Raw genomic sequence first — 24,684 nt, 5'->3', positions numbered from 1 at the left:
ATGCCTGCTGTCACATCACTCCCAACAACGGTCCAGGTTTTTCACGTACGGAGGATCCAACGGCTCAGATGGTTTCATCCGCCCATAACACTATAACATGGATTTTCTCTCTCCTACTCTTTCTCTCTCTACTGCAGCATGTCCAGCTTGGTCGGGACCCCCTTATATATGGCAAAGACTCTTCTTTTATTTTTCTCTCTCTGTCATTTTCTCTCTCCTCTCTCATCACACTCTCTCTATCTCTGCATTGGTTCAAAGCCAAAAAATCCTGACTTGGGTCTCCATCGAAAGTGATAGGCCACAAAAGAGAGCCTTTAGTTTCAACATCACACTTCATTCTCAGCTTTCATGGCGATCTCGGGGAACGTGCCACCGTTGCTGCAGTTCACTCCAATTGGGTTTGCTTTCTGCTTTGAAATTTGCTAAAAGAGGAGCAAAATAAAAATTTTAAAAAAGGAAACTTTGTTGCTGTTGGAGTCTGCAGGGCTGGTTTTGTGTTCTGGGGTTCTAGAGTAGTTGTGAATTTGTTGGGATGTTGTGGTCTTTGGATTTGGGCTTTGTTTGATTGTTTTAAGATTGTTGGGTTTTATATGCGCACTCTATGGAGTGAGTGCATTGGCATCATGGTGGAGGACGAGGGTGTTGTTGGGGATGCTTGCTTATGCAATGGCTTGAAGCAAATTGAAGGTAGTGGCTTTGAGCTAGGGTTTCATGTGTGATTGGTTGATTGGTATAGTAGTAGTGTTTTTGTGTAAAAGATAAAAATAAAAGAAGGTAAAGCTTGATGATATGAAGCTTTCAACATCAGGTTTGGGGCAGCAGGGATTAGAAGGTATCCATTCTATTCCAATTCTCTCTTTTTACCTTTTTATTATTTGTTAAATTGAGCTAACATTCTGTGCTCTTAGTGTGGCTTCTTGTCATAGTTGTATATAAATGTAAGGTGTCCCTTTCATACCCCTTTTGTGTTGCTTGAACATGCTTGTGAGTTTTTTGTTTTCCTTTTCCCTTTTTGATAATTTGATTGATGTGTGAGTAATGATGGTTAGTAGGGGAGAAGAAGTGTCTGAATTCTGAGCTATGGCATGCATGCGCGGGGCCCCTGGTGTCCCTACCAACTGCAGGGACTCGTGTGGTTTACTTCCCTCAGGGTCATAGTGAGCAGGTTTTTGTTTCTTTTTTTGACTACTTACTCTACTCTAGATTGCGTCAATTTGCATAATACAGAAGAAATAGAGTGTTTCATGTCAACTTGAATTGAAACCAATTCAAATGATTCTATAAATAGAAATTGAGATGGATATGTCAAATATTGATTCCAGGTTGCTGCCACAACTAACAGAGAAATTGATGGACACATTCCCAATTACCCTAGCTTGCCACCCCAGTTAATTTGTCAACTGCACAATGTTACAATGCATGTGGGTATACTATGTTTTCCTTTCAGTTATGTATCATGATTGAGCTATGGCTGCTACTGTTAAGAGTAAACTCAGTGAACTGCACATGTGTTGATTTTCAGGCAGATGTTGAAACGGATGAAGTGTATGCTCAAATGACATTGCAGCCATTGACTCCGGTATCCTGTTGTTCTTTGATGAGCTCAGTGTATGAGTTATGAATTTCTATGATTCTGCAACTGAGCTTTCTTTTTTAACTTTGGATGTAGCAAGAGCAGAAAGATACATTTCTTCCTATGGAATTGGGCATTCCCAGTAAGCAGCCATCAAATTATTTTTGCAAGACATTAACAGCCAGTGATACCAGTACACATGGAGGATTCTCTGTTCCTCGTCGTGCTGCTGAGAAAGTTTTCCCTCCACTGGTAATGTTCATATTTTACATTTGTGTTTGGTTCTTGTTGGGATAGATGCATTTATCTTATATCTGTGCACCACACAGGATTTCTCACAGCAGCCACCAGCACAGGAACTGATTGCCAGGGATCTCCATGATGTTGAATGGAAATTTCGGCATATTTTTCGGGGTAGGATTCTAGTTCTTTATTGATTCAAGTGTATGATCTTTTTAGAGACTCTCGTATTAGACTTTGGGGCAAGGCACTTTAGTAGTCAGCACTCTCTAGCAGATCTTAATTTTTAATCTGAAAAGTCCCTATACTTTTTTTCAGTAGATTTTAAATAAGTTCTTGGATGTTATAAACTGTAATGTGGTCCTTGATCTTGATTATGTCAGGTCCCTACAAGCACTTAATTAAAAATGTTTGAAATTACAATGACTCCTTTATAATTTTGGAACTATTAATGGGGACCTATTCAAAACATTGTAAGAGTACAGGGAAGTACTAAAGGTTAATGTAGCCTATCATAAATGGCATAAGAGATGGGAAGCCAACTGTGTGTACTCGTGTTAAATATGTTTTGCTTACTACTTGCTAGATTTTTTTTCTTCTGTATATTTCACAAATTTAATTGATGTGCATGCAAACCATCAACTGTATCAATACAACTTCCATGACCATATCTGAATCCTCTTCTTAGTATTTTGGTAATTGCTAGTTGTTCCATGCAAGAGAAAAATAGGCCAGTAAATGTAATGATCATTTACTTTCAAAAGATTTATTTTTTCATTTCCTTGACTTATTTATGTCAAGAATTTGCCTGTATATGTTTTGGTTTGAGTCAATTATTCTACTTCAACAGTAGCATTAAACTTTAAAAACACAGTTCTTAAAATTGGAGATGCATACTAGTGTCATTATTAATATTACTACTTATACATGAGCACAAGCGCACAATATGTTGCATTCATATAATTGCAGGACAGCCGAAACGACACCTTCTTACTACAGGCTGGAGTATATTTGTTAGTGCCAAGAGACTCGTGGCTGGAGATTCTGTGCTTTTCATTTGGTACTTTAACCTCTTTGAGTGATATTTTTTTGCCCCCCATGAAAGCTGAGATTGATTCTTTTTTGCTTTTCCTATGTATTTTTACATTTAGGAATGAGAAGAATCAGCTTCTTTTGGGAATACGCCGTGCCAATAGACCACAAACTGTAATGCCATCATCTGTTCTATCCAGTGATAGCATGCACATTGGACTTCTTGCTGCTGCTGCGCATGCTGCAGCGACTAATAGCTGTTTTACCGTGTTTTATAATCCGAGGTTCTGAATGTTGTCTAAGTTTATACTCATGAAATTCTTTTCAATTAATCATAATGTTTTTTAATAGTTACATCATTGGCAGGGCTAGTCCATCTGAGTTCGTCATACCACTTTCAAAATATATCAAAGCTGTGTACCATACACGTATTTCTGTTGGTATGCGATTCAGGATGCTTTTCGAGACTGAAGAATCAAGTGTCCGCAGGTACATATCAGTAGTTTTTATTTTTCCTTAAGCAACCATAGTATTTTTGCTCTTGAAAATCTAGAGACATTTCTTTTCACTCTTAGACCAGTTAGTTGTATTTTTCATAGATAGACATACTTATGATACAGAACCTGTGCCTTTTAAATAAATAAAAGTAGTAATAGCTTGCCTTTGCCTATAATGAGGGTGATATGTTGCATGTATAGGATGGTTGGGTACAAGTTTCGTGGTGTACTAGTCAGTAATTTGAGTCTTGCCCAGTTCTAAAAGCTGTGTAGGAAATGACATGGTGAGCAAAATCATATAGATCTATTGCATAGTTGGCTAGCCCTTATTTAGAATGTGAGAGATAAAACTTTAGCAGCTGCAATCTGAAGAAAGGATATGTCAACTGCTAAATTTGGGGAGTCTGGTACCGTACTGTTTGCCTTGAAGTTTATTTTTTATTTTATTTTATTATCTTTATTTTGGTACATAATCCAAAAAACCTGGGGTTTTAATCTTAAGACAGTGGACACCAGTAGAAAAATATTATCAATGCTGTGCCATACAATTGCTTCATTTACTTATCAGTGTGTCATCTTTGTTTTTGAAGGTACATGGGTACAATAACTGGCATAAGTGATTTGGATACTGTTCGGTGGCCGAATTCTCATTGGCGCTCTGTTAAGGTAAGTAAGAAAACATTGCACTGCAGTCAAAAGACTATATTCACTATTATACTCCTTTGATGAATACACTGCATACGGATGCAGTCATTTTAGATATCTGACCACATTTAATTATAATATCTAGTCCTGTTTCATATAACTTGATATTTTATTCTTATCAAACCTTAAGTTTTATTGCAGGTCTGTAATATTGCCTCCATCCTTTTTGCAGTACTAGTTTCCCTTCATCTAGCACATGATCTAACCCTTTGTTGCATCAGAGCTTATGAAATTTTGAATATTGAATTTAATTTGTGTGGTTCCTCCTACCCTATCCCCCATTAAATGAAAGAAAAAAGAAGTATACTATCAATCACAGGCTTCTGTTACGACTTTGACAAATGAACGTTCAATTGAGAAAGGGCTGGGTTGAAAGCTATGAAAAACTTAATTTGGTTTTGAAAAGCCATTGTAGTTTTTGTGTTGCTTGATCAATTCAGAGGGAAGGGAATTATAGACTCAAATCTAGCTTATTTCTCATTCTCTCTTATCATGTGTTTTTGTTCTGATTCCTTTTATTACTACTACTACTTCTACATAAATAAGGGAATGTTATGCTTAAGCATCAAATGGTCATTTGTGATTGTAACAAAGACCGCTCTATGGCAGTAGCATTTTAAAAGTATCAGTACTTGATTTCGTTGGATGTTTTATAATAATTGATGTTGCTTGATCTTTGTTCTGCTGTGCTAGGTTGGTTGGGATGAATCAACAGCTGGGGAGAGACAACCACGAGTGTCTCTGTGGGAAATTGAGCCATTAACAACATTCCCTATGTACCCGTCATTATTTCCCCTTAGACTGAAACGTCCATGGCATCCTGGCTCCTCATCTCTGCATGGTATTTTTATTCTCTAAATGCTTTATTCTTTTTAAGATTTTGTTCTGACTACTCACTAGATTGTTAGTGAGATACGACTTGTTTTTTTAATGAAAGGAGATTTTATCTCCAAAAGGAGGATGGCAAGGTGCATGAATAAATATCCTCCCAAAACAGTGAAGAAATCCTTTTTTTGGACTTTGATGGGGCATGAATTGGCATTGGACATTATATAACTGGAAATTTTAAAATTTTACAAAAAAATGAAATTATTCCTAGTGATCTAAAAAAAGCAAGTATCCTAAATATGGTGTTGTGGTCTCATTCATCCCTTATCTTTCCTAGCAAATGACACAGTTGTTTTGGGAATCTAGTTTTTGTCCTTTCTTTACTAAATCTTGTTACAGATGGTAGAGATGAAGCAAGTAATGGGCTGATGTGGCTGAGGGGTGGAGCTGTAGACCAAGGTCTCAATTCGCTAAATTTTCAAGGAGCTGGTATGTTGCCCTGGATGCAGCAGAGAATGGACCCCACTTTACTAGGAAGTGATCAGAATCAACAGTACCAAGCCATGTTGGCAGCTGGGTTGCAGAATCTAGGTAGTGGATATCTCATGAAGCAACAAATGATGAATTTTCAACAGCCTTTCCACTATCTTCAGCAATCAGGAAACAGCAATTCTCCTTTGCAACTTCAGCCGCAGCAATCAGTTCAACAATCTGTATCTTCTAACATGCTGCAGCCACAGGCCCATGTACTGACAGAGAACCTCTCTCAGCACCTACTTCAGAAACCACACAACAATCAAGAAGTCCAAGCGCAACAGCAGCAGCAGCATTCTTATCAAGAATCGCTCTTAATTCCAAGTGATCAGCTCCATCAGAGACAACACTCCGGCGTTCCTTCACCATCGTATTCAAAACCAGATTTCTTGGATTCGAGCATGAAGTTCCCTGTTTCAGTTTCCCCCGGGCAAAACATGCTTAGTTCACTTTGTCCTGAAGGAAGTGGAAATCTCTTGAATTTATCAAGGAGTGGTCCGTCCTTGCTGAGTGAACAGTTACCTCAACAGCAATGGACTCAAAAGTATGCACCTGTGCAGGTCAATGCTTATGGAAGCACTGTGTCGCAGACACAATATTCTGGAAAAGATTCTGCAATGGTGCTACCACATCTTAACTCAGATGCCCAGAATTCAACTCTATTTGGTGTCAATATTGATTCATCTGGCCTTCTTCTTCCCACCACAGTCCCTGGTTACAGCACCTCATCTGCGGATACTAATTCATCAACAATGCCATTAGGGGAGTCTGGTTTCCAGGGTTCTCTGTTTGGTTGCATGCAAGATTCGTCAGAGTTGTTGCAAAGCGCAGGGCATGTTGACCCACAAAACCAGACTCAAACCTTTGTGAAGGTATGACTTTCAAGTATTCTTTGGCCTTTTCAAGTATGATTTTCTTATATCTAAACGAGTTCTTTAATTTTATCATTTGACAGGTATACAAATCAGGGTCTGTTGGGCGCTCACTTGACATATCCCGGTTCAGCAGCTATCATGAACTGCGTGAGGAGTTGGCTCAGATGTTTGGAATTGAGGGAAAGTTGGAAGACCCTCCTAGATCAGGCTGGCAGCTTGTGTTCGTTGACAGGGAGAACGATGTTCTTCTCCTTGGAGACGATCCGTGGGAGTAAGTACCAGTTTCTTAATTAAAAAACATGCCATGTTGATTCATTGGTCCTTTCTTCAATGGTGTGTGTTTTACATCTTGCAGATCATTCGTCAATAATGTTTGGTATATCAAAATACTTTCACCTGAAGACATTCAGAAAATGGGGGAACAAGCAGTGGAATCCCTTGCTCTAGGTTCAGGACAAAGGCTCAATGGCACTGGTGCGGAGTCTCAGGACATTGTTTCTGGACCACCATCAATTGGCTCACTTGAATACTGAGATAATTGAAACATGTATTCCTCTAGGCTCCATGGTCTAGAAAATTTCTGTGCTTTGGTTGGAATATCTTGTGTAGGATCACTTCCCCCATTTCACCACCTTTTATTGTTTCTATCAGCATTCAAGAAAATATACATTTATGATGAAAAAACACTTAGGACATGCTTGTGTGCCCATTTGAACATGGGGCACTGCAAGCTAGAGTTAGTGTTGCTGCTATTATTTTAGCATAATATTTTATTAAACTTTTGCATGAACTAATGTACTCTATATAGGAAACTAGAGAAGGCTGTTTATGCTTGAACTGTCTATGTATTCTACAATGACATTTGTATGAGTAGTATTTTACTATATTGTCGTTAAAGTCATCACCTACCATTGAGATCTCTCTTAAGTGTAACTATGTTGTCGCAACATTATGTTTTTTCAGGGTTTTTAGTTTCTTACAAATATTTGAACCTTTTTGGGTACAAAAATTTTTGTGCGAAAGTTAGTGCTTATGATGACCGATAGGAAGTTGTTAACAGGATATTAAACAAAACAGTAATGTTCGGGAGGAAACAGGTGAATACAAGATAAAACATCTTTGAAGTTCTACAATACATCATAAGAACACCTTTTTTTTTTTTTTTTTTTTATCTTCGTACTTATCTCCATTACTGAAAAATGTTAAACTAACTTCTCTTTTAATCCTCTTAAATGTATATGCAAAGATATTGCAATGGGATTCCTTGTAAAGAAAGATACTATTGTAAATATGGAAAAATATGAAATAACTTAGCAAGTAATTTAAATGTATTTTTATTTATAAGCTTTTAAATAAGTTTAAATAGTTAATTTTATTTTTATTTAGAAGCTTTTAATTCAAAAAATAAAATGTTTTATTTCAGCTCTTTTAAATAACTTTTACCCTTAAACAATAATTTAACAAAACCTTAGAAAGTTATGCAACATACCCCTTTACTTTTTCTTTATTATAAGACTAAATCATGGTTTCCATTATTTATCACCTTTCTGTTAAGAAAAAATTTAATTGATAAAAATCATTAAAATTGAAATAAGAATATAATATTACAATTTCACTTTAAGAAAAATATTTCAGTTTTAATTTATAATAATTTGTTTACCGTACAGTGACATGAATTTTATTTCCTTCGTAAGTTAATAAATGACTTCAAATAAGTAAAAATAAAAGTATTGATTTAATAGGAAGAAAAAGGAAAAAAGGAATAGAACTTAACCATTAGTTAAATAAGAATAGAAGCTTTACATTTCAAGTTATCCGTTGTAGTCTAGTTGGTTAGGATACTCGGCTCTCACCCGAGAGACCCGGGTTCAAGTCCCGGCAACGGAATTTTTTTACTGATTGAATCAAAAATCGAATTATCATTAATTAATTATGTGAACAAAACTTCCATTAATTTATCAGTTTTATATATCATAGCTTCTGATAAGAGAATGGTTAAAATCTTTTAAAATCAGCAAACTATATTAAACTGAATACGGCATTGAGTCCAACAATTTTTCATGTATTGAGTTCCTGTGGAGCCTCATAGGACAATGACCCTTTTCTAAAGCTTCGGTGTTGATGTACTGAAACCGTGGTTTGCTTCAGCTGAAAGGCTCAGAATATACTTAAAACGAGATAGACACTAAATATCGACTCAAAATAGAAAAGTAAAACACAGTCGACAATAACAACATAATATATCATGTTTATCAGCATAAACGATTATATTACAAAGATTCTAAACACGTTTGTTTGAAAATCAGCATATCAATTTATGAATCACTCATTTAATTATAGATATATTTCTCCCTTTTATTAAAGTAATTCTTACTCAGTTTAGTATAATCCAATTAACTCTACTTTTCCCTCTACTTCTCTTTTTTTTCATTTCTTTTCCACTTTCTGCTTTACAGCTTTAATTCCAAGTCTGGCAGAAATCCAAGATGAAGCACAAACACCTTACAAACCCAAAATTTCACTGATTTTTCATTTGTTGGAAAGGACAGAGTAACAACAATAACATCACACAAGGCTGCAGTTTTCCTCTTTACTACGATAACCAAAACTAAAAACAATATTGCTTGCATTATTCTCAAGATGCTGATATTGACACAAACTATTCAGCAAAACTGGATACGTGCAAGGCAAAAATACTGTAACAGTTATTATAAATTCCTTCTTAGTAAACATTATCATATTGTAATCTGACTGGGTGTGAATACTTCCACGACGTTGAACAGAACAAAGTATTAACTTAAGCCCCCAATGTGCAAATTCTGAGTTAATCGACTTAGAAGATTCAATTAGTTTAGCAATACCAACAAGAGTCAACATTCACAAAATACTTTAGAAGCTCCATGATTTCAACAATATTAATACAGAAATATAAAATCACAGATCATTCCATAGATGCAAAATGATGCAGAAGAAGCTCACTGGAAGAAAACAAGAACCCAATTAAGAACAGTAACCAATGAACCCCAACAGTATTATATACCAGATCAGACCAAAACCTCTACACAGAATTAAACCCTTTCCCCCAAACAAGTAGTATAATTCTCGCTTAGTCATCCAAAACCACATTGAAACAACAATAGATCGCGTTGAATCATTATAAACCAAACTATCTCAACAACGTTATACCATAGCACATTAAACTCAGATTTTAACCCCTTTCCCCAGATTTCAAGACAAAATCAATTACAAACAGAATCATTTTCATTCAGAATCAATTATAGAGAAGCTTAACCTGAGTCAATTATGCAAACATTCACCCAGAGACACTCAAAATTGAGATTAGTAATCACAAATCAGCAGAACCTGTATAAAAGATAATGATGAAAAGGAACGCTTCCAAATAAAACCCGTGAGTAAATACATAAATGCTACTATATATGACGACTAGTTCCATATCCAAGGCAATGATTAACGCCAAAAACACCATGGTTCGCCAGTTAGAAATAAAACAACGCAAATACACCAAATTCAATAGTAAACATGTAACATAGAATAAGCAGGCACAAATACATGGCCAAAGTTCGCACCATTCGACACTTTCTCTGTTCAATTCACCTATAATTATTAACAAACATCAACCACACGGTTACCAAGAGATATCCCCAATCTCAGCATTCGGGGTTTTTATACCGAGCCTTTGGCAGGCGTTTGAGCGGCGGCAACGGTGTCCGGGGCCGGAATCTTGACGTATCCTAACTTTTTGGGGCTCTCGATCTCTTCGTCTGAGGAGAAGTCGTCGTAGGCCGCAGCGTGGTGGCGTATAGGGAAAACAGACCAGACGAGGTACATGGTAGCGGCGGTGAGGGCTCCGCAGCCTACACCGAAGAGAAGCGCGAGGGCGACGCTAAGGATGTCCTTGGTGCGGTCGCGGAGGGAGGAGAAGTCGTACGCGGAGGCAAACCCTAGAGGGGCGCGTGGGTTGACGCGCTCCTGCTGTGGGAGCGCGTGGGGGAAGAAAACGTCGTAGGAAGAACGTTTGTCGGTGACGAAGATAGGAGTGAAGGATCGGATCTCGGTGATGGTGGCGAAGGTGTTGGAGTTAGGGTTGCGGAAGGAGTAGGAGGAGATTATGAAGGTCCTGCAAGGACGCGCCGTCACGGAGGTGGCGGAGAGGGCGAGGATGACGGCGGCTACGAAAACGACGGCGATCGCGACACGGGCCATGAGGGACGAAAAATTGGAATTGGAAGAGAAAATGGGAAGAGATATTGGTGTGAGGAAGAAGAAGAAGAGGGGAATGGGAAAAGATAAGAAAATAATGCAAAAAAAACGAAAGACGAAGGTGGTATGGTGTGAGTTTCCTATGGTGTAGCTTCCAATAACAAGTCAAATAGTAATTAATTACACATTAAATTACCCTTCTTCAAAATAAAATAAAAATGCTTTCATTCTTTTCAATTTTAATAAAATTTAATTGACTAACTCGTATAAAATATAAATACCTAATTTATTCATTAACATTAAGATTTTTTGTTAATATATAATTGATGCCAATGACAAACTAATTGGTAATTAATTACTACGCAATTTGATGTGTTGATAGAGAGTAAATAATTAAAAAATGATAAAAACAATACAGTGACGCAAATAAAAATATTAGATTTAATGTTTTTGTTTGATCGATGGAAGAAAAATAGATGGTGAAAAAGAATAATATAAGTTATTTTAAATTAGAATAATTACTTTTGAATATAAGTTATTTTACTTTTGACAGATATTTTTTAAATTGGCCAAATCTGTTCCTTTTATAGACTATTTAAACAAAAATAAGTAGACATTTTATTTGAAAAAACCCAAAAACATCTTACAAGCATATTCCACTAACGAGTAGATTTAGGGAATATAGATTATGTTGAAATTGAAAAACATTACTTTGACAAACTTTACATTTACTTTTTACTCTCTTAGAAAAAAACATGTATGTAAGTCATAAACATGTAAAATGAATATAAGTAATGTGAGATACTAAAATTCGAAAGGAGCATTGAATATCCTATGAATGAGTGGTAGACACTTCAACATTATAAGACCCACAACCATGTGTAAATTTCCAATGCATCTTTAATCATCATAATCATCACCCAAACCTGAACACACACCTTATAAAGGATGTTTAATTAAGAACATTATTTTTTTTTATTGTTACTATTACTATATTTTGAAGTTTTACTAGATAGTTGTTTAGAAAATAATTTTTAAAATGAACTTAGCGTTGTGAAAGGTTAGGTTATAAGAAGTAGACATCAATTCCAGTGTCTAAACAAGACTGGTTCGCTGGGAGGAATAAAGTATATTTTAGTAATATTTATGCCATAAAAGATAGTAGTTTTATGCCATAATCATCATAAATAACGATATATTAAACAATTATTTTTTTAATATAAACAAAGTAATACTTCATATCCATCAAACTTATCATGCTTTTGTCTAATTTCACATTTATTTATTTATTTAGCTTATTTTAATTTTGTATCCTTTCGTTAACTATAAGAACCTCTTATTATATACTCATCATTGACGTTAAATATTAATAAAATATGGAAAGGAGGCGCTGAATGTCAAATTGAAGAAAATGAAACGAAGCTGTTGAAGCAGAGTACAGAGTTATATATATATATATATATATATATATATATGTGTGTGTGTGTGTTCATTTCATTCCTTTCTTATTGTAACTTGTTCCTCATTCTTCACCTTCAGAAAACACAAAAAGGATCTGAATCTGATAATCTAGCTAAGAGAAATTAAGTGATCAAATATTAGTGACTTTGTCACTAATATTTGCATCACTAATTTTTGTCTATTTTTGATTTTTGAATATTTGACAGTAATCAATAAGAGAAAATGGGAGTGTTTTCCAATAAAATTGACAGAGAACACTTGAAACCCGGCGATCACATTTACTCTTGGAGGCAGGCATACATCATTGCCCATCACGGTATTCTCTTTTCTCTTATCTGATCTTACACTTTTACGTTTCTGCATGTAAAAACCGTTCATCTTTTCTTAAGAATGGAAACAAAAAAGTGTTTTTTAAGACACTGGTTGAAGTAGTTTTTATTAGTGACATTCTTAACATAGTTTTATAGATATTTTTGAGGTGTTTCAAGGACACTGCATTATTTTGTCAAATTATAAACTTTGCATGTTATATAAGGTTGTAAGATTGCAGGAATATATGTTGGTATGGGAATGGTGATCCACTTCACTAGAGGAGCAGCACGAGAAACTGGAACAGGATTTCATCGTGGTACTCGTGAGACAGCATGCCCTAGATGTGGTTACAAAATAAAGACTGAGGGGGTCACCAGAACCTGCTTGGAGTGTTTTCTTCGTGGTGGATATCTATACTTGTTTGAGTATGGTGTCTCGTCTGCATTTTTTCTAGCCAAAGCTAGAGGGGGAACTTGCAGCACTGCATCTTCTGATCCAACTGAGGCTGTTCTTCGCCGTGCTTGGTTTCTTCTCAAGGCTGGTTTTGGTGGCTACCATTTGTTCAAGAATAACTGTGAAGACTTTGCAATGTACTGCAAAACAGGGTTGCTTGTAGTCACAAACATCAGCGTAGGGCAAAGTGGACAAGCAACATCTCTATTAGCTGCTGCTGGTGCCTTAGTTTCTTCATCACTTGTGTTTATGACCACTAGCTTGTGTGGTCTTGCTTTGGTTGGATGTGGCATGTATTGTGTTAGTAGATATGTTTCTGATATTGGAGTACGCTGTGATGTATCAAAAGTTTCGGTAGAGAGGATTCATGAGGTGGCCAAAGAAGATTGGATGCAAGAATTTGTTGCAAGGGTTGGAGAAGTTATTACATGGTCTAGATTATGTGGTATAAATGAATACTTACAAAATATGTAATCACAGGAAAAACTTATTGGAAATGTAAGTGAGTTCAACTCCCACATTGGATAAAATGAGAAAGTAAAACATGAAAGACCCATTAACTCATAGAGATAGGTTAAGATCACATGGTGTTACAAAATGCAATAGACAAACTCTGTTGTCTATGACTTTTAAGTTTAGTTTTTGTTCTAAAATATTTTCATACACCTTGAAGTGGAATCATTCTCTTAGTTGAATTTAACGTTGAATCTTTACAATAAATGCGTTGGTGAAAAAAAAAATTAATATAGATTGTTTGAGAATATTTTAACACAATATTGTATTATTTTATTATTATTTATTATTTATTTGTTATTAGACTAACGTGTTTCAAATCTAATGAAAAAAATGACACAAAATGTTGTAAAAAAATTATGTATTACCATATCATTGTCTTAAAATATGATATGATGCTCGAAAAGTTTGGTAGAGTTTTTACATATTAATTCAGGAATTGACATTTTATTGCTATGAGTTGTTTTTACCTCATTACAACGGGCTTTATGATGAAACTTGAATTGCTTGAAAAGAGTTTACTATGCAAAGTTAATCTTCTGACATCATGAGGAGGCAGAAAATGAGGCCAACGTAGAGAAAACTAATGAACAATGACGAAAATTCTCTTGCAGCAAAGAATTTCAAACATTACCATGTTACTAAAGTCAATGTTTATGTTTATAATGAAAGCAATCGGAAGTTGTTAATAATACATAGATCTATGAGATAAATGAATAAAGAAGAAACCTTAACATGGACAAGTATAATAGTAAATGTTTCAATTTAACTAATACAATAAGAAACAAATTGTCATTGCAAAAAGTATATATTATTTATTTTAAATACTAAAAATTTGATAAGAATGTATGGAGATATTCGAACTAATAATAAATAGGAAAAATCAAGTTTAAACCGAAAGTAAGATAAAATACTTTGACAACATTTTAACATCATCTACTTCTCATTGTATAATTGGTCCAAAATTATTTTACAATCAATAATAATAATAATAATCATAAACATTACTATAGACCCATCATAGAATAATATATAGATGATGTTAAAATATTAAAAAAAAAATGTTGTCAAAATATTATTATCCGTAAAATTATTAATACCCAGTTTTTTGGTTTATAACCCTTGTTATTAATTCTAGCTTCTTAAAATCAAAACGTAATATTTCAATTGTTTACTAAGCTGGAAATTAGACAAACACAAGTAGGTAGATTAAAATGATTATTTCTATCCAGTCTCAAAATGATGCAAATAGGACTACAATATTGATATTTAATAAGTTTACTGAATAAAATAATATATTTAGAAATTGAATTGACATGTATTTATTATTTTTAAAAAATAACCATTAAGTATTTGGCTCGAGTTAGCATGGGTAAATAGTAAGCTTATTATTTTGCTAATATGAGTGTGGTATATCATTTTAAGTTTTGATTTTAACTTTTATAGCTTTTCTATTTCCTTTTTATTTAAAATTGAAAATAGTTATTTTAATCTCTAATATATATATATATATATCGTTACTTAATTATTTATACAACCAAAGGTCAAATAACTATATATATTTGTAACAGAAGGCGAACATGTGATTCCTCTAATTTAAAAAAAAAATAAAATCTAAAGCAAATGATATTCATCTTTTTCAAAATAAATTTACGAATAAAAATATTGATTTAAAACTTTAGAAGAATAAAAACATATGTTTTGTACACATTAAATGAAAATTTATTTATTTTACAAGAACTAAAGATACTAATTTCAAATCTTTAAAAAAATAAAATCAAACTCATAAATTTTTAGTCTAATTGTTTTCTTTTTTTACTGAGTCCGATTCTATATATAAATTAAAGAAAAAAACTTAATTAATTAATATATATATATAATAAAGGCTTTGGTCCCAATTTTTATGATTGACTGATCTTAATTGTTTTAAAATGTTCAATGTAGTTTTAAACATCGTAATTTTTGTTTAATTTAATTTTTTTTAAACGTGGTCAAATGTCTAATTGTGCAATCAGTGAATAACATGTCATTTAATTGCTGAGCTGCCTTTACTGAAACATGACGCAACCAATGAGAGACTACCACTTAGCATCCCTTTCTCCACCCAAAAAATTAGGGTTTATGAACGCAATGAGGAAAGGTTGGTTTCCTTACGCATGCGTCACGGGAGGAAAACTAAATGGGTTTCGTGATGCTGTTACTCGAAGATGAAGCTCTCGATCGTCCAATGACGTTGTCTCGAGGTGAACATGGTGTCCATAGAGGCGCTGCTGCGCTGCGCAAGGAACGATGGTCCTGCAGTGGTGACGCTAGGGTTCAAAGGGGTTTGGGTTTTTCTGGATTTGCAGGCTTGAATGCTCGCGTTCTCCATGGCTGCACATGTTGCGATTTTGGGCTAGTGCAAGGGTGGTTGCAAAGATACAAATTTGGCTCGTAGTTGCTTGTCTGTGATTTGGTTTCTTTATACTTGCAGGTTCGAAGAGCAGCTTCGCGATGGCTGAATAAGATGAAGATTGATGGAGAATGGCGCCTTTGCGGTGACAATTCTACTCTAATTGTTTTTTTTCATTCTTTGTATTTTCCTTTGCAGGTTAAAGACTTGACAGAGAAGATGAGCTCGCGCATAGCTCGCTATCTCGTTGCGGCGGTCATGATTGTCGCGACAAGATGTTGATGGCAATTCACGGTGGAGGAAGGGAAAAATGGTCATAGTGGTGTTTCTAGGTGATGGCTGGACGGAGAAGATGAACAAAGGTGGTGTTGACGCGATTAAAGTGTCCAAGTCAGCAGTTAAATGACATATCATTCACTAATTTCATAAGTGGACATTTGGTCGTATTTGCAAAAATGACTAAATTGAACAAAAATTACGATGCTTAGGATTACATTGAAAATTTAAAAAAAATTAGAACCATTTCGAACAAAGCTAACGAAAATTGGAACAAAAAATTGTATTAAGCCTAAAATAAATAAATAATTACATATTTACAATAGCATTGTAAATTTAAATAAAATATTTATAATAAGGTTATCGTAATTAAAAAAAATCAAATAATAATATATTATCAGTAGGTTAATGAGTGCATTCACTATAATATAGAAAATGAGTGAACCTTTCATCTATAAATTTTACATAAATTATAAATTCGGAAAGGGAATAAAAAAACTAATATATTTGAAAAATGCAAAAAATATTTTCCCACCCAGAAAAATATAGATGCGAAACAGCGTTTAACATTAATAACTATAGAGTGTAGGTAAGTGTGAAATTAAAGTGGAAGGTGCAGAAGCCAAGGAGTCGGTTCCTTGGGTTGGAATTCAAGAACCTGATTCTTATATTCATATTTATTATCACTTCATTCCTTTCGTTTTCCATTCTTCACCTCTACAAAGAACACACATTATTCTGATAATCTAGCTGTTGTTGGCATGCTTTGTTAACCAGTAATCTGAGGGAAATGGTAGTGCTTTCCAATAAGATTGAAAGGGATCAATTGAAACCAGGAGATCACATTTACTCATGGAGGCAGGCTTACATCTATGCCCATCATGGTCATCTCTTTTCTCCTTTGTTTATTCTCTCTAATGTCTAACACTTTTAAGTTTATCTACAAATGTATTCATATTCAGGTCTTTATCTTGATGGATTTATGTTGTCACTGAATTTGTAAGATTTCAGGAATATATATTGGTGAGGAAATGGTGATCCACTTCACAAGAGGATCAGGCCAAGAAACTGGAACATGGAAAATCTTGGACCGTCTCCGTATAAGTTCATCACCCCTTCATAATACTTGTCCAAACTGTGGTGACCAAACGAGAAGTGATGGTGTCATTCGTTCCTGCTTAGATTGTTTTCTCTCTGGGTATGATCTATACTTATTTGAATATGGTGTGTCACCTGCACTTTTTCTAGCCGAAGCTAGAGGAGGCACTTGTACCATTGCATCTTCTGATCCAACTGAAGATGTTGTTCACCGTGCTTTGTTTCTTCTTGAGAATGGATTTGGTGGCTACAATGTGTTCAAGAATAACTGTGAAGACTTTGCAATTTACTGCAAAACAGGTTTGCTTGTTCTCACAAACATCGGTGTAGGGCGGAGTGGACAAGCATCATCTTGGTTGGCTGTTGGTAGTGCTCTAGTTTCTTCCTCACTGAGATTTATGACCACTGGCTTTGGTGGTCCTGCATTGGTAGGATGTGGAATGTATTGTGTTAGCAGATATGTTTCTGATATTGGAGTACGCAGTGATGCAGTTAAAGTTCAAGTCGAGAAGATAACTGACTTATTCAAGGAAGATTGACTATAGTCTAGATAGAGATTTATACAAAAACTGTGGTGTATGGTGTTTGGTTTGATTTATGTTATGAAAATTACTAAGTTAAATATTTACAGGTTAAAAAGCATGAGTTAACTTGTCCATTCTAGAATGATTTGTTTATTGGATGCCAGGAAGAATTAGAAAATGATATACATTGTTTCTCTTTCACTTGTTACAACAAAAATTTTGTTAAAAGTTATCTCACAATTTTTTAATCCCAAAATATTTCAACATAAATTCAAACTTGTTCTCTTACAAGTCTTAGTCGCGTGGTAGGATTAGTATGAAATATTTGCATTTGACCATCTCAGAATCTGACTGCTGAAGTATTTGTTGTCTTTTGGTACAAAGAGTCATCTAAGGAAAAACGACAATTATTAACTTCTATGGTTTGCTATTAAAATGGTTGAAATCACCATGCTCGTGTCACTTGTTCATATGAGGAGAGGAATGGGGTAGAAAATGATGTCAGTTGATATTATTTCGTAGCAAAGGAGTGCTCTTGCTTCGTCAGGATAGATAAACTAATAAACAATATTTGTATTTGCCTCTTCTAATTGGATAAACAAACAAATGGAAATGAAAACTTCTAACAAATCTCCATTGTTAATGTGTTTGGTAGACAATTTTTATAATGATTACATTATAGATGAAGTAAACGAAATGGTTAACATAAACTTACAAGCAAGATTTAATGGTTAATGATCTCCTTGTTTTTTATTTATTTAAGAAACTCAGATTCAGATTTAAACCAATCAATTAAAAGCTGTGAAGCAGCATAAATAAACAAAATATGATATCTATTGGTTCGATTACCTGCCTTAAAAATCAAAAGTAATCTTTCAAATTCTACTTTAGAAGAAATTAGAAAACGATGAAACTGATACGTTGAAGCAACAGAAGAAATTCCAAGATGTCACCTAATCCATGATAAGCATTAAGGAACATATGAACTAAACCGTAAACCAGATTTGAGATAGTTGAGCACAGCACTTCCATCCTAGACTACAGGAAGGAGATATCGAATGAAAAAGAAATGAGATATAAAGAGATAGTAATATAAAAGCAAACCTTTTTATACTTGATTTTGCTATAACTAACTGGAACATAAAATTGTACAAACTTTTTAGTCTCATGTTTTACATACAAAGTTACATTTAGATACAAATACAAAAGGGAAATCCACAAATTACTGCATGGCGTACTAAGAATACCTCTATGGACAAAGACATCCAACCAGATCAAACATCAACTCGTCTAAAAAGGCCAAAATTCTGGTCCACCAGGCTTCTTTACAAACAATTGATTGTATTCAGGCCTTGATGTCTGCAATTGAAGCAAACAGTTATTGTTAGAAATTATAACTCTCCCAAAAACTCAGAATATGTGATCAATGGAGAAGGGGTAGAGAGTAATGGAATTCAGATGGAGAAAAGTGTCATGCTGCCAATCATTTAGGAATGCATTCAGCTAACTAGCCTAGTTAAAAGCCCTTGTTCAATAAACTCTCATCAGATGAGGACTTATATATCTTAAATTTGACCATAAAACTTGTTGGAATAAGATTAAAAGAGAAATTTCGCTAATAAACTTGTTAAAACAAGCTAAACACAACTTTACAAGATCAGATAAATTCCACAAATCTCTTCCACATATGTGCATCTATTCAGAGAAACCTTCATACATAAGTACGAAATGAAAATAACCTTTTTATTACATGTATCAACGAGGCAACACCAATATGGTAAAAATTTAGTCATATAATTCATTCACGAGAATTATAATTTAATTAAGTACAAAAAAACGAAATCAATAACAGGGTCCGCATAGTTCCCAATACATTGATCACTAATCCTGCATAGATATTGAATTTGAAGCCAAATTGAGATCCAAAGGTCACAATTTGAGCCTAATTTTAATTACAGAGTAAAAACTATGAAACCATAGACAATTTAACCACATAGGAAATAACGAAAATTTGAGGAAATTTGGTGGTGAGAAAACAAAGAGAAGAAGGTACTCACGATGTCTTTGAAGAGAATATAAGCAATGAAGAAGAAAAGAAAGAAGAGGATCTCAAACTCCGCGTGTCTCACGAAGGCGAAGACCGCCACAATCGCCCGAGTCAACAACGACTCGTTCCGATTCTCGCCTCGCCTCGCCATCGCTGTTCTCTCTTTCACACTTCCGAAACACAACACTCTCTCTCTTGTCAAAGAAAAGAACCATAAAAATGGAAACTTTTCTCTTCAAACGGATCCGGGTCGGGTACCAAGATTTCCTGGATCGGCCCAATAATCCTATTTCTCCTTCGGCCCAATAATCCTATTTCTCCTTCGGCCCAAAACGACATCCATTCGCGTTTTGTTCTTCACCAATTCTTACACCTTTCTTTTCTTCACCGCCATTGTCCATCCTTGTGTTTTGTGACGACAATTTATAACCATTTTTTGATAATTGAAATTAGAGTTTCAATTCTCATATTTATTTCCACAAACTCAGTTCTTTAGATTTGTTGTGTTGTGATATTAATCTTCTTCTACAAACTCAAGGTGTGTAGGAAACTGGGCATTAGGTAAAGTCTTCTGATAATATTGTAAGGTGACGAAATCTGTTCATTTACTTTTCATCTCGTGTTCAAATATGTAATAGATTCCATATTGATTATGAATTGCATATGAATTTTGCATTTTCAATTTATATTGTCATTAATTATATTCTATTTATGTGTATATAAGATGAGTTGATGTGCATAAGATAACTGCTTCCACTAATATTGCATTTGACTCTTGTTTGAGATGATATAACTAGTTTCTGCAATTAATTGTTGGAATGGAAGGGGTTTTAGATTCTCAATCTTTTACACATTTTGATCTCAACGAAATCTTAGACATCCCTCTATATGTATGCCTAGATAAAGATCATCGTTTTTCCTTATTTTTATTCATTAGAATTAATATTTGATGAATGTTCTTCCGTTGAACATATTTAATTGAATGCAGGACTTGATTTAATTTGTATGGTATTAGAAAGACAAATGGCCTTGCTGAGAAGATATGTTGCTGCTAGTGCTGTTGCATCGTTTGTCTTCTTGCTGTTCTTGTTGGCTTGCAACCTTAACTTGGCTTCGGCTTCCTCCGGTGGTGTGATGGGAGGGAGTTTCTTCGATTCTGATTCAGATTCAGATTCTTCGTCCTCGGAATTTTACACTAGGGATTCAGAATCATACAGAATGATGCATCATCGTGATAATGTCGCGTCTTCTCATGACACTGAGCTTGCAAAGGGAGGTCACGCTGGAGTGCCCTTCTTGTTTCTATTCTTCATGTTGGCTATGTTTTTGTTTGGATTCTACAAAAACAAAAATGGAAATTCAGTTACTGTGCTCAAGCTTCAGGTTGGTAACTTGAGTTGCTCTGATCCCTCTTCAACTATTTCCAATGACTAATAATTGTTTTTATGCTGAGAATGTAGAAATGTTTGATGGAACTTAGATTTAGGATAATGTTTGGTTTTGTGTCACTTACTACCTTGATATTTTTGGTTTGAACTGATATTGTTATGAAGTTTGACAGTGCATGCATTATCACAGTCATTGGTCCTTGCGTTTCCGTTGAGTTTATTTTTAGTTTTGTTTTGCTGTCTTGTGTAAGGTTGCAATTTCGGGTGGGAAGGGAAGCTCAATACAAAGGGATCTAACTAGGATTGCAGAAACTGCAGATACATCATCTCGGGATGGATTGAAATATCTATTGACAGGTATGCATTGCTTTTTAGATTTTTCTTGCATGATGTGGGTCTTGTGAAATATTATTTATTTGGTTTTATTAAACCAATGTGAAAATAGGTAGTGTTTTATATTTTTATCAGTTGGTGTGGATGTGATGGTGGGAGGGTATATTTTTCTTGAGTTATCCTCCTTAGCCACGGTTACTTGTTATAGCTGATAAACTTATAAGCAATAATACTTTCGGTATAATGCTTCTTGCACGTCCCTAAGAACCAAATCACCTCAGTATATAAGAGTGAAATAAGGTAGAAACTACTGTGATTAGGAGTGAAAAACTTGTACATTAATATGATTCCTTTTGTCATATTAGTGGGCACGTAGGAAGTTTTTTGTCTGTAATTCTGCGAACTATGGTTATAATTACAATCTACTGTCAAAGTTCTTGAGGCTGTGTTTTTATATTTTGTTCTATGTTTTGGCTAACATTGAACATTTCATTATCTATTCAAGGCTCTGTATTTGATGTTCTTAGTATTTAACATGTGACAGACACAATACATAGTTTGGTTGGACATCTTGGTCACTGTGTAGCAGGATATTCATTTGTAAGTTCACTCCTTCTCCCGTGGCCAAATTTCAATAGCAGTTGTTTGTTGGTTATTAGCAGGAGTTTATAAAAAATTAAACCAAACCGAAGCACAAAAAGTTAATCATTTTTATAAAAGATTGAATCTCACCATTTTTAAAAATAATTCAGTTCAATTCAGAAGAACCATTTACTGGTTCAGTTCAATTCTGTGTTGAACCAAATCATAAACAAATTAGAGGTGCTCAAAATAATTTAATTGAATCGAACTGGTTGAGAACCAAACCAAACCTTTTTTTTATGAAAAAAAAGGAGCCAAACTTTTTCCATAAAAAACAACTCAAGCATTTCTTTAAAACAATTTGGTTTTCTCAAACAGTTATCAACTTCTTCTCGATTCTTTGTACTGGACCAAACCATCAACACCTTATAAGTTAATATGTATCTAAGTTTTGTAAAGCTAGATGCTGTTGGGTTTTTAGTTAAAATATATGCATCTGAATTTTATGTAGCTAGGAAATTGTAACTGTTAAAGAGGTGATCTCTAATGAACCATCTTTGGCAGGTGGATCTAAAGCAGAGTAAAGATGATGGGGAGAAATGTTACTATCAGTTATCAAATGAAGAAAGGACAAAATTTGATGAAGAAACATTGGTTAATTTGAACAAAACAGAAAAGAGAAACACAAGAATCCAGAATGATGAGATTAACAATGAAAGCTCAGTGGTATGGTCTGATCATTAAAAACCTAGTCTAAAATATATTTCAATTTCTTTGCAAAATGATTACCGTGAACCACCTTTGCAAAAAAGTTTTCAATTTCAGCTCTTTGGAAAATCACAGTTTTGCATCTAATATCATCAATAGAGATATAAACAATTAATATTCTGTTGCAGTTTGATGGAAAAGATATTAAAGAGGAAAGAAAAATATTTGAAGAAGAGAAACTTCTCAACGGGTTTGGCAACGAGTACATAGTGGTATGGTATGATCTCTTTCTGCATGTATATTATGTTTGTGTACTGGCATAAACTTTCATTTCACTCCTAATTTAAGCATAAAAAGATTTCAAGTGCTTCAGTTCCCGCAAACTTTTCATCCTTAGTTGCTTAATTTGTATCATCTAACAAACAGGGTGGTACGAGTGGAAGATTTCACTATTCACATTGGATACTTCAGTTCACTTTTATCTTGAAAATATTTTTAGATGTAACTCATTCCTAAGTGTACTTGATAGGCACTAAAACGCAGATAGCAGAAGAGGAAAATATTTCTAAGATGTAACTCATTCCTAATTGTCTCATCGTTAGGCGCACATTTATGTTTGGATTGAAAAACCTGAATCCAGAACATGTATATTGAAAAGACCCTTTTCTTGTGGAAGTTGAAAATTCAAAAATGAAAAAAAAAAAATTGCTTTTGTTTGTTCTTATACTCATGACGTACTTATGCCAGATAACCATCTTGGTAGCTGCTAAAGGAGCACATAAGCTTCCTAACGTCTATGGAGCTGAAGATATGAAGAATGCCCTGCAAAAGCTTAGAACTGTTCTCTCAAGCAATTTATTGGTGAGAGATCACTAATCAAATTAATCCATTTTTATATATTTGAATCAGTGTCATTTGTTCATCAGTAATCACAAAAATTTCAATTTTCTTACAGGCTGGGAAGGTGTTATGGACCCCACAGAATGAGGATGAGACTCTTTCAAAACGACAACTACTCGAGGACTATCCTCAATTAGCAGATTGCATGAAAACCTTTCTTGTTAAGAAACACGAATGATACAAATGCATAATCACGTTTTCTGTGCTAAACTATTCCCCTAACTTAACTTCTTTTCAGGTTTTAAAATTAAAAATCTATATAAAATCAGTCCAATGTGTTCTTAGGTTTTAAATGTGAGTTTTTATACATTTAATTGTATACTTGAACCTAAATTGCATTGACAGTGTAAAATATGTGTACATTTGTTATCCAGTTATAAAGAAAGTTCTTGTCTTTTATTATCTAAAAGTCGGAAAATGATATTTGGACACCATTTTGACATTGTATACGTGTCAAAATATAGTCGGACGATTTCAAATTAAAAAAATTGAGACAAGGACATATTTGGAAGAGAAAAACCATTTTTTTTTAATTTGAAATCGTCCAATTACATTTTGACATGTATTCAGTGTTAAAATGATATAAAAAATTAGTGTCAAAATATCATTTTCCTTAAAAATCTTACCATGTAGAGATTAAACTTGTAATTCAACTACAAATAGTTAAAGAAATTCAGCCTATATTAAAAATTATATAAATTAAATTAAAGCTTATTAACAGTATTTTTTTTCACACAATCATTTAATCTATTAATGCTGTATTATATGTATATATAATAAATTTGTTGATTTTTATTTTAATTCCTTAATAAATTTATCTAGATATTTTTTAAAATAGTTGCAATGTAATACCAAACTCAAATTCTTTTCGTATAATTAATTTTAAACTAAAATTAAATTCGATCAAGATTTATTAACTACATGTAATTAACACTTTAACTAAAGTGAGGTAGTTATCAATAAACATAACATAACACCAATGGAAAAAACAAATCAATAAACATAATACCTTTACAAATTATTGTATTTTATTATTCGCGCAATAATTCTTTAAAAACATTCTCAGATTCATTAGCTTATAACACCAATTATTTCATAAATTCACTATTAACAATGTTGGTTTGAGTGAAAATGGGCTCACTAATATAACCTAGCATCCATTCATATATTATCATTTACTTTTTTTAAGCAA

At 34.0% G+C, this 24,684-nt stretch overlaps 6 protein-coding genes and 1 non-coding gene across 12 annotated transcripts; 5 read left to right on the top strand and 2 right to left on the bottom strand.

The window, feature by feature from the left end:
* Positions 1–183: 183 nt before the first annotated feature.
* On the top strand, positions 184–7,185 carry LOC106775853 (auxin response factor 8). 2 transcript variants are annotated; one of them, XM_014663075.2, is made up of 14 exons: positions 184–832; positions 1,053–1,165; positions 1,323–1,421; positions 1,523–1,579; positions 1,670–1,825; positions 1,903–1,987; positions 2,783–2,873; positions 2,965–3,129; positions 3,212–3,334; positions 3,933–4,008; positions 4,741–4,888; positions 5,275–6,281; positions 6,365–6,555; positions 6,640–7,185. In XM_014663075.2, the coding sequence occupies exons 1-14, from the start codon at positions 790–792 to the stop codon at positions 6,815–6,817; spliced, it is 2,532 nt and encodes an 843-aa protein (XP_014518561.1). In that variant the 5' UTR covers positions 184–789; the 3' UTR covers positions 6,818–7,185. The 2 variants fall into 2 exon arrangements, with proteins under 2 accessions (XP_014518561.1, XP_014518560.1); XM_014663074.2 differs by having other exon boundaries at positions 1,050–1,165.
* A 913-nt stretch (positions 7,186–8,098) lies between these two features.
* On the top strand, positions 8,099–8,171 carry TRNAE-CUC. The gene has a single exon. It is a non-coding gene; the product is annotated as a tRNA-Glu (tRNA).
* Positions 8,172–9,654: 1,483 nt separating this feature from the next.
* On the bottom strand, positions 9,655–10,670 carry LOC106774809 (the record flags this gene model as incomplete). The annotated part of the gene is made up of 1 exon (XM_022787000.1): positions 9,655–10,670. A coding segment is annotated over one exon (702 nt), but the record flags the coding sequence as incomplete, so codon positions are not given.
* Positions 10,671–12,188: 1,518 nt separating this feature from the next.
* Positions 12,189–13,205, top strand: LOC106774808. The gene is made up of 2 exons (XM_014661842.1): positions 12,189–12,282; positions 12,517–13,205. The coding sequence occupies exons 1-2, from the start codon at positions 12,189–12,191 to the stop codon at positions 13,203–13,205; spliced, it is 783 nt and encodes a 260-aa protein (XP_014517328.1).
* A 3,246-nt stretch (positions 13,206–16,451) lies between these two features.
* Positions 16,452–17,805, top strand: LOC106775524. The gene is made up of 2 exons (XM_014662666.2): positions 16,452–16,796; positions 16,924–17,805. Exons 1-2 carry the CDS (start codon positions 16,703–16,705, stop codon positions 17,547–17,549), a joined length of 720 nt encoding a protein of 239 aa, XP_014518152.1. The 5' UTR covers positions 16,452–16,702; the 3' UTR covers positions 17,550–17,805.
* Positions 17,806–18,619: 814 nt separating this feature from the next.
* LOC106775142 lies at positions 18,620–19,785 on the bottom strand. Its single transcript, XM_014662210.2, has 2 exons — positions 19,592–19,785; positions 18,620–18,893 (listed from the first exon to the last, which is right to left on the bottom strand). The coding sequence occupies exons 1-2, from the start codon at positions 19,730–19,732 to the stop codon at positions 18,825–18,827; spliced, it is 210 nt and encodes a 69-aa protein (XP_014517696.1). The 5' UTR covers positions 19,733–19,785; the 3' UTR covers positions 18,620–18,824.
* A 132-nt stretch (positions 19,786–19,917) lies between these two features.
* Positions 19,918–23,886, top strand: LOC106775141. 5 transcript variants are annotated; one of them, XM_022786634.1, is made up of 8 exons: positions 19,918–20,142; positions 20,597–20,964; positions 21,221–21,326; positions 21,847–21,902; positions 22,449–22,610; positions 22,781–22,864; positions 23,340–23,453; positions 23,548–23,886. In XM_022786634.1, exons 2-8 carry the CDS (start codon positions 20,605–20,607, stop codon positions 23,668–23,670), a joined length of 1,005 nt encoding a protein of 334 aa, XP_022642355.1. In that variant the 5' UTR covers positions 19,918–20,142; positions 20,597–20,604; the 3' UTR covers positions 23,671–23,886. The 5 variants fall into 5 exon arrangements, with proteins under 5 accessions (XP_022642355.1, XP_014517693.1, XP_014517695.1 ...); XM_014662207.2 differs by having other exon boundaries at positions 20,570–20,964; XM_014662209.2 differs by having other exon boundaries at positions 19,918–20,163; positions 20,570–20,964.
* The last annotated feature ends 798 nt before the right edge of the window (positions 23,887–24,684 follow it).

This window comes from Vigna radiata, chromosome 10 (genome assembly GCF_000741045.1).
Source record: "Vigna radiata var. radiata cultivar VC1973A chromosome 10, Vradiata_ver6, whole genome shotgun sequence".
In the NCBI taxonomy this organism is placed as follows: domain Eukaryota; kingdom Viridiplantae; phylum Streptophyta; class Magnoliopsida; order Fabales; family Fabaceae; genus Vigna; species Vigna radiata.
The sequence above is the reverse complement of the archived record's forward strand: the minus strand, read 5'-3'. Positions and strand labels throughout refer to the sequence as shown.

What these genes read in the sequence shown, in the direction of transcription:
- LOC106775141 (XM_014662207.2), top strand. Translation starts at nt 20,587, where the DNA reads ATGGTATTAGAAAGACAAATGGCCTTGCTGAGAAGATATGTTGCTGCT. An exon ending in ATTGAAATATCTATTGACAG is followed by an intron (nt 21,327 to 21,846) that starts GTATGCATTGCT and finishes AACATGTGACAG; the next exon opens with ACACAATACATAGTTTGGTT. An exon ending in GTGTAGCAGGATATTCATTT is followed by an intron (nt 21,903 to 22,448) that starts GTAAGTTCACTC and finishes CATCTTTGGCAG; the next exon opens with GTGGATCTAAAGCAGAGTAA.
- LOC106775853 (XM_014663074.2), top strand. Translation starts at nt 790, where the DNA reads ATGAAGCTTTCAACATCAGGTTTGGGGCAGCAGGGATTAGAAG. An exon ending in GGGGCAGCAGGGATTAGAAG is followed by an intron (nt 833 to 1,049) that starts GTATCCATTCTA and finishes AATGATGGTTAG; the next exon opens with TAGGGGAGAAGAAGTGTCTG. An exon ending in GAAGAATCAAGTGTCCGCAG is followed by an intron (nt 3,335 to 3,932) that starts GTACATATCAGT and finishes TTGTTTTTGAAG; the next exon opens with GTACATGGGTACAATAACTG.
- LOC106774808 (XM_014661842.1), top strand. Translation starts at nt 12,189, where the DNA reads ATGGGAGTGTTTTCCAATAAAATTGACAGAGAACACTTGAAACCCGGC. An exon ending in ATACATCATTGCCCATCACG is followed by an intron (nt 12,283 to 12,516) that starts GTATTCTCTTTT and finishes GTAAGATTGCAG; the next exon opens with GAATATATGTTGGTATGGGA.
- LOC106775142 (XM_014662210.2), bottom strand. Translation starts at nt 19,732, where the DNA reads ATGGCGAGGCGAGGCGAGAATCGGAACGAGTCGTTGTTGACTCGGGCG. An exon ending in ATATTCTCTTCAAAGACATC is followed by an intron (nt 18,894 to 19,591) that starts GTGAGTACCTTC and finishes CTTCAATTGCAG; the next exon opens with ACATCAAGGCCTGAATACAA.
- LOC106775524 (XM_014662666.2), top strand. Translation starts at nt 16,703, where the DNA reads ATGGTAGTGCTTTCCAATAAGATTGAAAGGGATCAATTGAAACCAGGA. An exon ending in TTACATCTATGCCCATCATG is followed by an intron (nt 16,797 to 16,923) that starts GTCATCTCTTTT and finishes GTAAGATTTCAG; the next exon opens with GAATATATATTGGTGAGGAA.